At 41.3% G+C, this 15982-nt stretch overlaps 1 protein-coding gene across 2 annotated transcripts in view; it reads right to left on the reverse strand.

The window, feature by feature from the left end:
* Nucleotides 1-9107, reverse strand: part of LOC121307702 (coronin-1C-A) — a 35433-nt gene extending 26326 nt beyond the window's left edge. The window contains exon 1 of one of the 2 annotated variants that reach the window (XM_041239955.1): nucleotides 8850-9107. In XM_041239955.1, the coding sequence (XP_041095889.1) occupies nucleotides 8850-9096 (247 nt within the window). In that variant the 5' untranslated portion in view covers nucleotides 9097-9107. Of the gene's footprint in view, nucleotides 1-4652; nucleotides 4791-8849 lie in introns of those variants that run through there. The other variant, XM_041239956.1, reaches the window with a different exon arrangement.
* Between the last annotated feature and the right edge of the window lie 6875 nt (nucleotides 9108-15982).

Below are 15982 nucleotides of genomic sequence, written 5' to 3' on the forward strand. Positions count from 1 at the left end.
TTAACATTGCAACAAACAGAAATACAAGCATTGCTCAGTACATTGCTCCGTTCAGGATCAGAAAACGTTGTGGAACGTGAACCCAGAAATGCCTATTATTGCAACAATAGAAAAGGAGAGAGCAGATTTCAACTGCAGTAGCATTACTTTACATGGACATTCATTTATGCACCTGCCAGTTCTGAACAGAGGCACATGCGCTCATCTGTTACTCAAGAAGTAAACCTAACTGGGCGTTTGCAATCAGAGACTGGTCAAATCACAGAAGAGGGAAGGTAATGAAAAACAAAAAGACCCATCAGCAGAGTTTGCCTCTGGGCCAGTAACACACAGCTATTTACAAGAGCAGGAGAAGCCAACTTGATGCCCGCTGGCTTTCGTAGACTGCATTCTTCAGTGCTACTGAGGTGACACACATTTTATTTAGTTATTTGTTGATAAAGCAGTTTGGATTTTTTACAATTGACTTGTTTGCTCATTTTCTTTCCAATTCAGTTTGTTTACAGTTCATCTTCAGTAAAAAGCTACATCAGGTTCATTTGTATGATAATATTACAGCATTGGATAACATAATGTGGCAGGTCCTCACAAGCAGAAAAATACCATCATAGGTGTGGGCTTGCTTGTGTTTGACCCTGTGAGTGCACTTGCTTGATTCACGCCTCTGAGTCCTGCCAAGTCACTCACACAGCACTTAAAGATTTCCCCTTGGCCTGATCCAGACAGATCCTCTCAAACTAGATGTCCTTATCTATCAGTCTGATCTCTCAACACACACAGGCACTCCCACACCATGGGAGGAGGGCAAGGCAAATCCCAGCCTGACTGCTGCACACAGTACTTGAATAAACAGATAAGCAAGGAATATAAAAAAATAAAAGAACTGTCCGGATTCCTGTATCCAGTATTCCCTAGCACTGCACTACCATTGGCTATTAGACTATACCCCCAGTTTCTATCTACCAGCCCACAAGACCCCAATGTAGAGATGCTTCTCATCGTATGCTCCCAAACCATGGTACACAATACCCCAAGTAAAGCATGTCATGAGGACACAGTTAAGAAGTTCAAGTCAAGTCTCGGGTCATCAGTTTCACCCTGGCTTTTATGGACTTCCAGTCTCTAGTTGGAAAGTGCTTAGAGATGCTCATCTGACCATTCACCCCTGGGTGACATTTTATAACGTGATACTTTGCACTGTGGTAACTTGTAGCAAATGTAAGTCACCCTTGATAATGGCATCTGCTAAGAAATTAATACTAAAGTTACATTGAAGAGAACATAGTTCAAGCAAGCAAGCAAGGAAAAGACTCTAGATGGCCAATAGCAGCCCTTTTCATAACTATCCCACATTGTCATTTTCCTTTTCACTAGTCCTTCTACATTTTCAACACCTTCCATTCATCAGCACCCTACTGTTTCAATCCAGGCTGCACAAGTGATTTGCCATTTAAGGTCATATAGTTTAGCTGGTCAGCAGATGCCCACAGCATTGAAAGAGACAACAGTGTGAAATGAACTTGTGCAGTGCATCTCTTCCGTTACCTCAAAGTGAACTCCTGAAAACATTTTCAGGTCAACACGTCTGTGGCTTTAAATCAAGACTGGTAATGTTTAAACACGAGGCTCAAAACCACTTTGTTGTAATTCAGCACAGACAACTTTGTCCCAGGTAAAATGAACCACTTAAAATTAAAATGTACTTCTGTCACTAACTTTGAATTGAGGAGCCAAACTCAGTGTGTAGATCCCTTTAAATCCAGCAATGCAGAAACCTATCCAGGAAAATCCCTCAAGAGCCATTTAAAGCAGGACTTGCATTAACAGGTCAGAGATTGAGAAATGCATTTCAAGATGGAGAACATAATCAGGCTGTTAACCTGAATCAAGGCTTGTGTTTCTTTGTTTTCTTTAAACCTTGCCCTGTAGAAGTACAGTATAGCGAGCAGCCATAAGCAAATGCTTAGCAGACAGCAGCACATGTGCTTTTGGGTTGGGGAGCTGTGTGGGTTTGTTTCTTCAACGAAAGTTACCCTCAATCCACACTTGTTTCTATAGGGATATTTCTCTTCGAGACACCTACACTGTTTCCATCAGTGCAGGCTTCATTACATACATGACGTGACCTTTTTTTCTAAATGCTGACTTGTACAGCTGACTATTCTCTTGCAATAGCATTTTACTGCAAGTCTAGATCTGACCACGATCAATGCAATACATCTCCCACCGATATCATCTAAGCAGGCTCCATCAGAATAGAGACTGAGCAGATCTTCATAGGCAAACATTATTCAGGCAGACAGCGCAGAACAAGAAAAGTGGCAGTTGTTTGGAATAAGTGTTGGGAGAATAGAGATTCAAACTGCTCTCCCTTTTTTTAGGGTTAGTAGTAGGAAGAGATCTATTCATGAACGACGATGCCAGGTAGACTAAACAAAGAAACAAAACAGTGCCTCGCTTTGAGGCTGTAGGCTAATAAAAATAGTGCAAGCACATGAGGAGACCAGGAGGTCATGTGCAATTTAAAAGAAAACAGTAATTTGAACAGCAGTGGTTCTGGAATACATATCATATCCAGACAACCACTGCAAAAGCCATAGTAAAGATTATTGTTATTGGAATTGCAACACAATCTTAATGTTCAAAGCAAAAAATGAGCAGCACACAGCCAGTCCCAAAGACGGAGCAGCACACAGCCAGTCCCAAAGACCGAGCAGCACACAGCCAGTCCCATAGACTGAGCAGCACACAGCCAGTCCCATAGACTGCTGAACACAAGTGTTTTGTTATTGGGAGTTTCCCCTGTAGGTTTTTCAAAAGCCTGCCTTGTTCAAGCGCATCTGGAAATCCCATTGCATTATATCATTTCTAAGAATACGGAGACAAAAAATCCAGAACGAACAAAAAAACTGTGGTGGAATTCTATACATATTCCACGGCATACAATGACAGGTGCAGCCCTTTGAATGCTTCATTATACAAAATCTTTATTTCTACCTAACGGCCTCGTCAATAAGCTTGTCGGATGGCGCTCCTAATAAACAGACCATAGTAATAATGATGGGCTGCTCCGGGTCAGCAGCAATCGCGCTTGAGTGAGGCGTTTGATATTCCAGGCACACAACAAATTGGAGGAAACAAACATCCACACACCCGCAGCAAAAACACGCTTTTCTTTATTAGCGATGCAATTGTTCTTGAGCTCCTGTGCCTAGCAGCACAATACCATTTAATTTAGTCTGTTTATTTAAGAATTACTGCTCCCACAACGCTTCGCATTGGTATCGAGTCTAGCGATACCCCTCCGTTCCTAGACGAGTCTCCAGATCAGCATTAGCTGAATAAACACAAATGTATGAGGGAAGGTGCTCTTTTTTACATAAATAAAAGCTTTTACGATCCGTGTAAAACGCGCCGGTGCATTTTGCTTGGCCTAACAGATTTTACCATTAATAATAAATCATTTTATATAATGCCATTACAGCAACGTTTTCGATTTGGCGGTCATGCGCGCTGTCCTTTGTGAACACACTGGTTCTTTTCGTAACTGCTTATCCCGAAAGGAAAACAGCATTTACAGGCCATACGCGTCTAGTGTATTCCTCTTCTGCTTCCTGCTTTTTAGAGTTTCCTAATGAACCATGCCTCTTGCTCCAATAAATCGCTGCAAGTTACTGTTTAGATCATACGACAGTGTGACACTCCCCGGCATAGCTGGAAGATGCAAGATCAGAAATGCATGTAGCCCCAAGGCGGTTCCATTACATAAGCGTTCTTTCTGCTGGGTGTGAGAATGCAGCTATATTAAAGCACACCCACCTAAACAAACATTAAATCATGAGCTCGCCTAAAAGAGAGTCCTCTGCCTTGCTAACACGATATGAAAAGGGGGAAACAGTGACATCATGCCTGTATTATTCAATGTACAGTGCTAACCACTAGACAGCCTTAGGTTACAAACTGCGTACTGTACTTAAATTTAAATAAGCGATCTAGCTTACAAAAAATACCATGTTCACGCATTCATTAATTCTACTAGTTAGACCGTAAACGACCAGTTAAATTTTTACGGTACAACACACACACACAAAGTCAATGCACACATCTCGCATGCTGGTCACGCATTCCACATTGCACAGGACTCGCAGCTCCATTCAACAATGCGGAATGTCTTCAACTCAACGCTTCTAACATCTCCCACACAAACGACCAACCCGAGCTAGCACGCCATGAGCATTAGCCTCTCTCTTTAAAATAAATCACTTACTCTAGGAAAATAAACCGACTGGAAACGTTGCAAATTCCCTTGTCTACGTGAACGAATCTCTGCCAAAAAATGATGGAAAAAACCCCCCAAAAAAGACACAAGGTTCGGCTAATCTTCACTAGATTCACAAAAACCGATAGTAGGTATCTGCCTTAAATTAACCGATCCATTCAATGTACACCCTCCACTACTACGACACATTTGCTAAACTAAAACGGGTATATTTCCCCGTTAAATAAACCGTTTCCACCAAACGATCTGGATCTCAGTCATACTGAATGTAATAACGCGACAGCATCCCTTCATTTCTATCAAAACCTAGCATACAGAACAGCCTCCCAGGCGCGCACACTAAAATGGCTTCACAACAGGAGTCAAACCTTACCTGGTTGCGTGCAATAATGGTCCCTGCCAAGAGTTTTTTATAAATTTAAAATCATATAACTTCCCCCCAGCACCGCTCTTCTCTACTCTCTGCCTCCCTGCCGCACTAACTGCTCGCTCGCCTTTTCTTTTCTCTCCGGATCACTAATGCCGGAAGCAACGCCCTGCCTGCTGCCCGCCCCCGACTACCCTTTGCCGAAATCCGATTGGCATGAATGGGACATACAGTTAACTGGCCAATCATAATTTATCGGGATTTGGAGCCCTGTGGTTTGGGGAACTGGTGTATGAGCATGGATGGGCTTTGCAAACACGTAAGCCCTTTGTAGTGCTAGTTCAGAATGAGAGTTAGCGTGCAATGCAGTTTATTTCCATCGCCCTGCAGACATGACGGCCATCACAATTCAGTGGTTATGACACACTCTCTGCAAAACGAGGTGTCTCTAAATATAGCAGTATACATTTCACCTGAAAAATCATTTTAAGGACATGCTTGTTTAGTTCATGTCGGTCAAGAAAACGTTACTAAGGAAGGAAGTTGAAACCACCTTTGGGGGAATGCAAACAAACGGGAAAGTGAATAAGGCCCGTGTTCAAGGTATAGCCTTTGTAAACCACGAAAGAGTACATTAAACAGCAACCCAGAAAATAACTGTCTCTCAGACGACTCCCTCACTTCGTTCCTGTTGATTTTTCCAGTCCCAGACTGAGCAGTGTGTGGGACTCCTCAGACTGACCCAGCCCAGCCCAGCCTGGCCCAGCCTGGGTCTCTCCTGGTCATTTATATGCCCTGGCAGCCACGCAAACAGCAGTTTCGTTTCCGGAGTGGGCCTGAAATGTGTATTTATATAATGACTCACTGCAATCTGTCATGCCAGATTAAGTAAAAGTGTCCTACTTCTTTTTTGCAACTATCTTCAACCAAGCAATTTTTCTTTTTATTCTGCATAATGCAAATACATCCCAACAGCCACTCTGAAGGTCTTACAGGCTAGATGTAAAGTGTGCTGTTTTAAACTTAGCGTGTGGTCAGATAGCAATCTCTTTGAGGGCATTAAAATGCAACTTTAAAATTGCCAGCAGTGAAACTCCAATACCATCTTACTGGTCAGCCTGTGCAATGACTTGTATGGGTCTCTATCCCTTGATCTCACTTTTTCTATATTGATTTGCAGTGATTATAATTATGTATTTATCTGAGGGATAATTACATATTTTAACTTGTGTTTTATTTGTTTTATTTATTTATTTTTTATTTTCATTGCACATTACTCAAGTCTGAAGGTTTTAGAGACAATGAATCTGGAATGAGGGACTGGTGTATATTTTTACCATGAAAAATACTGTTGTCTATATTTTCAATTGCACGCTACACAGCCCAGACAACCAACCACCCCAGGCCACAGTGGAAAACAAAACTACTGCAGCATAAACCCTAAAGCAAACCCTCGCTCTTCAATAGCAATTTCATCGGAATGACACGTCTTTGCTGACATGTACATAAAGTATTTTTTGCCAGTGGCGTTTTTCACTGTTATTAACAGTTTGCAGCTAAGTGAGTACACAAATTAAATCAAAGATGAATCTGTAATCCATTTAAATGCCTGCTTCATTGGAATATACAGACCAGACCAGTTATATCAGCTCAATCAATCGCTCATGGCTTCATGCAATGGCTTCTATTAATAATTTGCAAGGGGCAAATGCAACTTTAATTGAGGGTGCCATCTGCTCCGACTGAGAAAATCTACCCAGATTGCAAATTCCTTAAAGTCCTTAAACAAGGCAATTAGGCACCTGCATGAAATGAATAGGCATTCAAAATGCATTACCTTGAACTGCATATGCTGGACTGTGTATTATACATGTTGCAATACATACAGAGCAGTCCCTCGCATCTCTGATTAATTTAACTGATTGGCTTGAACATGACTTAGACCTTCTAACTGTACCCTAACTCAAACACAATGCCCATTCTGTAGCATTGCTTTCTCTAACCACTTGGAAAGTGCAAATGGCTGAATGCTATGGCTGCTATTCAATTATTTTGTTTCCAATATTGCTTTTCCATAGCAAACTACTTGCATAGCAAACAGCATTTAAATTGTCCCATTATGTAACTGCAGCATTTACTTTAACCAGGTGGCCAGCGTTACTGTTAAACCAATGGGTCAGAATCTCAAAGTTTTTTACTCCAAACTGTTATAAGAACTATGAAAAGAACTCTTAACTAAAGCTGTTAAATTAAGTGTTATATTTGATAACTTATTTAACACATACCCTGTATCATACTTCTAGATGCATGTAAACGAATGTGTTTCACATTTACACACACGGTTAATAGGCAGCGAGCAGCTTGCTTGGAAGAGCCACAGGGCTCTTACAGCAGTTACCAAAACACTGAGAAAAAAAATTGGGTTAGCTCTGTTCCCACACGCGGGTGCATCAGCAGGCCAGGGTATTTGGTTTCCTCACGCCTTGTGAGTTTTGTTATTCACTTGGTTAAGATCGGTATCGACCTCTCCCTGTGCAAGCGGTGATGCCACAGAGCAAATACAGTTCGTGACATACTGGCTGCACCGCCTTGTGTATTTAGAGGCTTTGCCACAAGGAGCAGTGTTAAGCCAATCCCAAATACATTTAACCACCTGAAACTAGAAAATGATCAATAATCATAGGAAAGCGTATCAGTTTAAATGGCTTTAGTGTTGCTTCATATTGTGTACTACATGTATCACACCTGTAGCTATTATTTGAAGCAGTGACGTCGCCGTAATAGTAGTGAGTTATTATTTAATATTTTACATAGGCTTACCAGCAAAAAAATAAATAAAAAATCCTCTTTCTTAAATGGTGTAATCCTGTACATGTGCACAAATTGCAGTTGGATTAATTTTGTAACCACTAGGCGGGGCTATAGAGCTATAATGGATAGGTTGTTTAAAAAAATCTGCACTCCAATAGGTTATCAATAGTAATCGAACAATAGTTTAGTCTGCTTTATTTCCAATGCACTTAAAGTTGCAGTCACTGATCGATATATTTCCTTAAAAAGTTATATAAACCATAATGACTTATAAAAAATAAAAAAAGAAGATCTGACTGCTGACATGGATCAATTTAAGTTCATTGGGAGATCACTAGTTGATTTAGGGGAAATCATATCGACACGTTATAATTGTAAACTATAGATTTATTGCCTGCAAGTTGATATGCAACATGTCATGACGTCATATGAAAATATAATAGGATGATATGCTGAACTTTATTTATAACTAGACTACTGTTTTGCCATAAATATTATACATTTTACTAAACAATATTTAAATGTGGTATTATTTTCACGTAGAATAATAATAATATACAGTATAGTTTCTGTTTTCTATAGCTAGAAAGAATGAAAGCAAGAAAGCTCAGAGACAGAATATGCTAAGTAAACTGGTGTACTCTGTCTAAATAAGACATGGATTTCAAACAGGACGAGGAATAAACGCACTTAAGAGACATTCCTTGTTACGCCATGCCTCTTGGTTCATTGGTTCAAGACGAACGGATTTTGGAACCAATCACTTCCGAGTTTCAAATGTCATGATGTGAGTCAAAAGTCTGCTTATCCTTCACCAAGAACGCCCGTTAGGGCAGCGTTTCAAGAAGACCTGCTGTTTCTGTTTTTATTTTAGAAAAACACTCACAGCTGATTATGTGAAACATTCCTTCTTTTTAGAGCCAGATGCTTTGATGACAAATTAGCACTCCAGTAGTGCTCCGAGTGTTTAATGTTGCATTTCAATATCGGTACAGGCTGGAGTGACGTGTTTTCTTGTTCAGATATGAACCGCCGGTTTCTAGTTGGTTAATGCAATTTCTTAATTGATATTTTAAATCATTTATCCCCATCTGATAGCAAAACATTATTGAATTTGAAACTGAAATCAGAGAAACATACCTGAAATAAACATACAAATATTCAAAAAAAAAACTCTCACTAAAAACGAAAGGAAATGTGGTTACACTTGTGTATGGAAAATGCAGTGAATTAACGACAATGGGAAAACTGCTGTCATAATAGATTTGCATATTTAATAGCACATTCTTATCTGTCTATACCCACTATGCATAATGCATATGTTTATGGTTAACACATACAGACATTATTGATGTTTAACTGTAATTATCAGCAGCTTGTTTGTGTGCTCACCTTTCCTAGGTGTGCTCTTCACCTCTGCTGCCTTGGTTTTTTTGGGGGTGTCGAATGCCATTTTCATCACAGCCACTTTCACTGCTTGACCTTGTTCTGAAAGCTCCTGCCTTCTCTCCCCGGGATTCGGAGAAGCCAGTAGCTTTAGATTTTCAGTAACAGTAACCTCCACAGGCTTCTCGAATCCCAGATCAGCCTTGTCGGAGGGCAGCGTGGCTTCTGCCCAGTGTTGGGGTTCCGCTCCCATTGAACACAGAGCACTTTCTTTCAACGTGCTCTTCACTGTTTTCGGTGGGCTTGTTCCTGATTTGGGGTCTTGCCCGTTCTTTTCTCTGGGTGAAGCCTCCTCTGTTCCTCTATCAGAGGCAATAGCAGGCTTCCTGTCGCCTTGCTGCTCATTTCTAAACTGGGAGGGAGATTGTGCACCGACACCCCCAGCCTGTGAAGGACAAGGGCTGGCTTTGATGCTGTCGAGCTGGTCTCCTCCAGCTTTAACATCGTTGTTGTTTTTAGAACATTGTGCAGTGGCATCTTCTTCCGGTTTGTCTTTGCAACTCTGGAAAAGCACTCCATCAGCATTGGCATCTTTAGGGCTCCCCCCACTCAGCTGTTCCAGATGCTCAATTGGCTTCTCTTTAGCTGTGGAGGCCCAGCTGATGTCCCCAGCCTCTGTAATGCTTTGGCTCCCCTGGATAATTTGTTCAGATTCAACTTCTTTGGTGTTCTCAGTTGTAACTTGTACATGCTCTGGGTTTGCTATTTGGTCTATAACTAGATTTAGACTGGATTCTTCACTGTCTTTCTCAACCTGAGGAGCACCAAGGAGGTCCTTGTGGATCTCTTTGCTTTCTTGAAATTGAGGACCTTCTTCATAACTTTCCATCTTCTCAAACACTCTAGAACCCTCATCAGATTCTTTGTCATCCTTGAGTCTGGACTTCCCTTGGTGGACTTGCAAAGCAAGAAGACACATCACTTCCTCATCTCTAGCCTCCACTGGTTCACTTTTCCCCTGCAGAGAAAATTTAACCTCAAATCCTGAACGAGGCACATCCCCTCCAGTAGCCAGCTTCAATGACAAGCTCTTCACATTGTCCTCCTCTCTGGAACATTTTATTGGAGGAAGGACCGGCACCTGCCCAGTTAGTGTGGGGCTGTTCTGGAGCTGATCCACGTTTTCCGTATTCATGTCCTCATTTGATCCCTGATCTCCTTTTCCACACATGCTGTCCCCTTTATGGTCTGCTGCAGAGTCAGTCACCTCCTTGCTATTCATTGAATGTAGAACAGCACTGGTCATTAAACCAGCACTCTCCATTCCTTCCACGTCTTGTTCTTCCAAGTCAGTTCGACAACTTTCGAGGTCCTCTGGCGTTTCATGAGCAGCATTGCCTGCATTCACTCCTTCCTTTCCTATTCCATCACTGCTGGGGGGCCCTTGTTCCACTTGCATGGCTCTATCAGAGCTCTCCTCCCTCACCTCTGTCTCCTGAGCAGTTCCTGCTGGCTCACAGCCTGGTTTGGTGTTTGTTTTCTCAGCCTGACCGATGCTTTCTGCAGTATCTAAATGCCCCAGACTCTCCTGCCTCACACTCTCTCCGATTTGGCTGCCCCACTCTCCAACAGGGTCCCCCTGGGTTGAACTGCCCTCCAGCTTCTCGTCATTCATCTCTGCCTGAAAGTCTGTGGCTGCTGCCTCCTCAAGGATCTGCCCGACTGCGTGGACACGATCCAGTTGTTGGCCCATTTTGTATCCTATGAAAATAAGGATTACATTACACTTTACATAAAGTAGCCTCCCTCCCTGTGATGCTATGTGTCAGGCATGCATGCTTCTATGCAATGACTGTGGTACAGAAACCACATGCCATCCACTGCCTTACACTCACTCCCACTCCTGCCCCTCTGCCAGGAATGCAGGAGGGAATGTTTCAGTGGGAGTCAAGGAACTGGTACAGGGTTTGATCTGTCTCCGATGTGTGAATGATGCTTTTTTTATCAACAGGGGAAAGAAAAAATGTGGAAGCAAACCAAAGCACCTGCTGTATAAATGCACCAAGACATGATTTCATCTATTTATTCCACTAGCTGTATGTTCATATGAAACCCTTTCTCAACATTAACCCAGACAGTGGTTGTCTATAATTGCCCTGTGATAAAAAAAAAAGCATGCTATTATAGCATGCGCTAAATACAGTACGTGTTTTAAAGTGCATGTGGAAGTAGAAGCAATTACACGCATGGTCTGATTTATTTCCTTCTTGTTTTTCTCTTTGCATGAGACAGCCACCCCTGAGACAGCTTTAACTGTGTGCCTGTATTCACTTTTTACAGCAATTCACTCAGGCACTGCTGGCATACTGTATCTGATCTCATTCTTCCATGACAAAAATAGGAGCTCAGGGGAGACCAGTGTAATTTACTAAGAAATTACTGACAGCTTTTTTTACTTTTTCAATTTATTTTTACTGTTGACTAATGCAAGTGAGTTGAAATTTGGCACAAGCACTAGCTAGGTTTTATTGCACTGTGCAGACAGACTTCACAGCTGGACAGAACTACACAATTGGTTTCCACCAATTTCCTGTACATATGGTTATCTTTATGTAAATATTAAACACATTGTTGTAGTCATCTTGCTACTAGTCTCCAATGCAGAGAATGTAACTCCATGTTACCTCTCCTAAAGCCAATCATTTCAGGCCTGAATGGTTCTATGAAGAAACAGCTGCTCCCTGAAGTGCTTTCTCACACTGTTGTCTATTTCTTGCTGCAGCCCAGCACTCAGCTGTAAAATCAGGGGGTGCTACATGAGCTTGTGATGATTCTGGTCATTTAATGTCTCTCCAGATCAACAGTATCTGCAGGGCTTAGCAGTTAACTCTCTCGCTCCCTCTCAGTGAAATACACGGTGTCAGCTTTAGTGCATTCTTCAATTGTTAAGCCTTCTGTGCTTATTTAAAGACCTTGTTGTCAGTCCAGTTTGTTTACATTCCCCCAGACCTAAAAGTCTGCTTTCCTTTGTAAACCATAGGAAGTTCTACATGATACATCTGAAGATTAGAAGACTTCATATTATAGCCTGGTTCAAAATCCTACTTTAGCTACCCTGACTAATTATACTGCGTGATCGCCAGCTTCAGGCAAATCACTTGATCTTCATGTGCTTCAGTCCCACCCAGCCTGTAACACTGGAGACAAGCAGAAAACAAAAAGGCAAACGACATCCTTGCGTGAATAAGCAACATTAGACAAGCGGACTACTGGAAATGCATGTACACCATCAACCTCTCCATCAGTATGTTATGATCCAATAGCCCAGAATGAATGCACTTACCAGCGTTCTCGATACAGCCATACACTGAGTGTTCCAGGAGCACAGAACCCTTTTGTTGAGCTGTGTCTTCTCCACTGTCAGGCTTGTGATCGTTAAAGTTCAACCCTACCGTGACGTTGGAATTAATTTGCCTACAGAAATCAGCTTTCCTTTTGTTTCTGGTTTATCAGTGGAGGAATCTTTCCATTTTTTGCCTTCGGCCCTCACTGGTAAAGTTCAACTTGTTTAATTACGAGTTTGAATCCCTTGAGGAATCCAGTACATGTGACAGCTAGTGGAGTCAATACAGGGGGTCTTGGGGGGTCCAAACACACCACAGCTTTCCTGATACAATTGTTATCAAACAGGCAGCCAAAACCAAGATACAGCTTATACAAATAAAACGTGTTTACAATGTTTAACTCACTGAGATTTTCTCTATAATTGATATGGTGGACTGGCAGCTGTGAGTGTGGTTTGATTATTCCATAAAGTTCTCATTATTTGTTGTTATTCAGTTTGAAATTAGTTTGCAAAACAAAAGCCACTGAAACTAGAGCAAAAATCAATGCTTTCCTGTTATCTCCTAAATTGTGTTAGTGTACTGCTGGCATGGTTTACCAAAAACAAACAAACAAACAAACAAACATGTTTATACAGCCCATTACAGTTTAAGAGTAGTTTAAGAGTAAACTGCAGAGAGCAGCTCTTCATGGGTTAGCAGTCTACCTGTTTGAAAAGCACAGCTGCACCCTGATTCCTGTGAAACTTGAATAACCACCACGAAATCTCCCTGCTCTAACATTTACAGGCAGTAAGTAAAGGATGTTAAACACTTACATGTCTACTGTTTGCAACCTTTTTAAATGCTTGCATTATTGCAATGGGGCAGTTCAGGCTGACTCAGTTTAATACTGTCTGACTTGTATTCTTCTCATTAGATTTGTATGTGACTTACATACCTGGCCTCAATAGTAGAGGTATTTCAGAATCATATTCCAGTACAATGTATTACTTCATTACCCCTGTGAGGCATCTGTACCTACACATCAATTCCTACATCTGGAAAATCCTTTATCCAATTGTGATGAAACTTGGTGTGCACGTTATTAACATAAGACACTGAGGGTGACACACTCTGAAGGTGCACTGTAGTCTGTATATACTGTTGAGCTATGTCGTGGTCATCGACTTTTGACTCATATAGCTCTACCGTAATTGTGAATTCGCAGCCCTGGTCAGGGGTGTATAATTAATGTTAGGTGTTCATCTCCTTTAAATACACACTTTATTGAGCAATCAACTAGAACAGGATTGTTTTCTTCCTGTGATGAAGCGTGCAAATGTAATAAAGAGGAAGCATGGGCCGAACTGGACTCCATTCATTCTGAGAACACAATGCAGCAAGCAGCCCTTTTATTGAGCACACCTGGCTCCTCGAGTGAGTTCTTGCAGCTATCCTGTACACATCCACGTTCGTTTGCTAAATTGATGTAACGTAACTACACTGCATGACTGTGTTTGGTACCAATTGAAGAGTCAATGGCTTGCTTGTTTACATGTTTTCAATGCTTTTCCAGCACTCGGTTGTACGTGTATTCAATTATACCTTAAAAATATGTTCAAGAGTCTCTTGCAAAAACTGGCTGCCGTGAATCTGAGAAATGTTCTTCACTTTGCCTCCAACCTGTTTCGACTGGATCTTTGCAGAAAACAGAAGTGGAGCCAAAGCAGGCCGAGCGATCAAAACATACAGGAAAAAACAAAAAAATCACACACACACACACAGAATCACGATCTGCTGTGTTTTCTAGTGGTCACCATGGCAACCCACAAACTGTCTACCTCTCCAGATAATAAAACAAAGGACGAGTCATAATTTTCATTAAACAATTGTTGTAAATTGTGCTCGGGGTCCAGATGACGACATTGTTCTTGTTACAGGGAATTAGCTCGCGTGCTCTGCGGGATAGCTCAGACAGGGACAAGATCCAGCAGGTCTGGTGTTGTGTGGTGGTTAGTGACAGTTTCCCAGAGCTTTGTGGCGAAGGGCAGTTACTTATTAATATTTAAGATTATAAGGAGCAAACTAAGGAGACCAAGGTCTTGTTTCTCAGTGCTGTCCTACAAGCACATAGCAAAACCCTCACATGACAGCGGTCTGGCCTTTCACAAACCCATTCCACTAAACAATTCAATACGTACGCTGTGCAATAGGAACAAGCAGAGTGCATATTAGCCACTAATACACTCTGATTACTAGAAGCGGACGCTGCCAATTTGCTTGCAGGCGTATCATGCCGTCATTGCACATGAACACGCTGTATAAACAGAACGCGCGTTGGCAGTGATGAAATATAATAAAACAGCACGTTAGCACGAGTCTTCGTGTGATGAAAAGTGATGTGATGCAGAGCTTGCCCAAACACACCCTTTTGTAACAGGAGGTCCCAGCTGGTTCCCAGGGTGAGTGCTGGCAGGGTTGCATCCAGTGACAGCAGTTTCATTGTAGGTCTGAGCACAGCTCTGAGGTACAACAGGCTGAGCTCTTTCAACAAACCAGTTGTCTTACTGGTTGGAAAATGGTACTTTAGTTTTTGCTACACATGTGTAATACATTGATTTGAATACAGTGTATGGAAGAAGTCAATGGCAGAATAGCTACTGTTCCTTTTTAATTGGAGTGATAGCCAATGCTTTGCAATTGGCACAACTTGTCCAGGGGCAGATCCAGACTTTCATGAAAGGGGGGGGGGGGCTCAAGACTGTCATGAAGGGGGGGTTCCTGACATGAAACATACCACTAAAGTAAACAATATTCTTTTTCATTGCTTCCAATTCTGTGCAAAAGACATTGTGCATTTTTCTAATCTGATGCATTATGAGCAACAATTTACTCAAAGCCTCCACTAGTGTTTTCTACTATTATAACAACCTTGACTTGCATAAAGAAGGAAAAACATTGAGTGAAATAACTCACATCACTCGATTTTGTGATGTGAGTATCTGAAGCATAATCAACAAGTACAGAGAAACATCATCTGTAATTGACAAACCCAGGACTGGAAGACCCAAAAAGCCGTCTAACAAAGATGCTTGAAGATAATATCCTTAAGGAATAGAAAGGAGACAAGCGTTGAATAGGCAGAAAGCACAGGTGTTGTTGTCCAATCACAACGGTGCAAAATACCTTTGACCACTGTTCCATAGTCCAATTTCTGTGATTTTGTGCATATTTTAGCCTTTTAGTCATGTTCCCCTTTCTTAACAGAGATATTTTTACTGCAACACATCCTTGAAGTCCTGATTTCCGAGTGACCTTCGTACTGTTGGTTTGTCTTTGTCAATACGCTATATGTGTCATCAACATGATCACTTAAAGTTCTCTTGATTTTCCAGACAGAGTATGAAATGTGCATCCTAGAAAGTGCACAGTCAGTGAAAATCGAACGTGTTCAGTTAGTTATAAAATTCAGGACAATTACTGAATGAAAAAGTTTATTTCCATAATAAACATATACAGTACATTATTTTAACAAATGTAAAAAAAAAAAAAAAAAAAAAAGTGCAATATGCATTCAAACTACAGCAAATTTACAGTACAAAATAAATGACTGTGAAAATGGTAACAAAAACCAGTAAGACATCCAGACCAAAAAAAAAAAAAAAAAAAAAGTCACCAATCATGTTCTTTTTTTAAAAATTTGTTTTACTTTCAGGGCTCCTGGAAATCTTGGTCAGTGATGAAACAGCAGTCAGTTTGGCCAGACAGGGACAGGGCCATCTCTCCAACAACAGAGTTCACCACCTTTAGTGA

Source organism: Polyodon spathula, chromosome 58, assembly GCF_017654505.1.
Source record: "Polyodon spathula isolate WHYD16114869_AA chromosome 58, ASM1765450v1, whole genome shotgun sequence".
NCBI lineage: Eukaryota > Metazoa > Chordata > Actinopteri > Acipenseriformes > Polyodontidae > Polyodon > Polyodon spathula.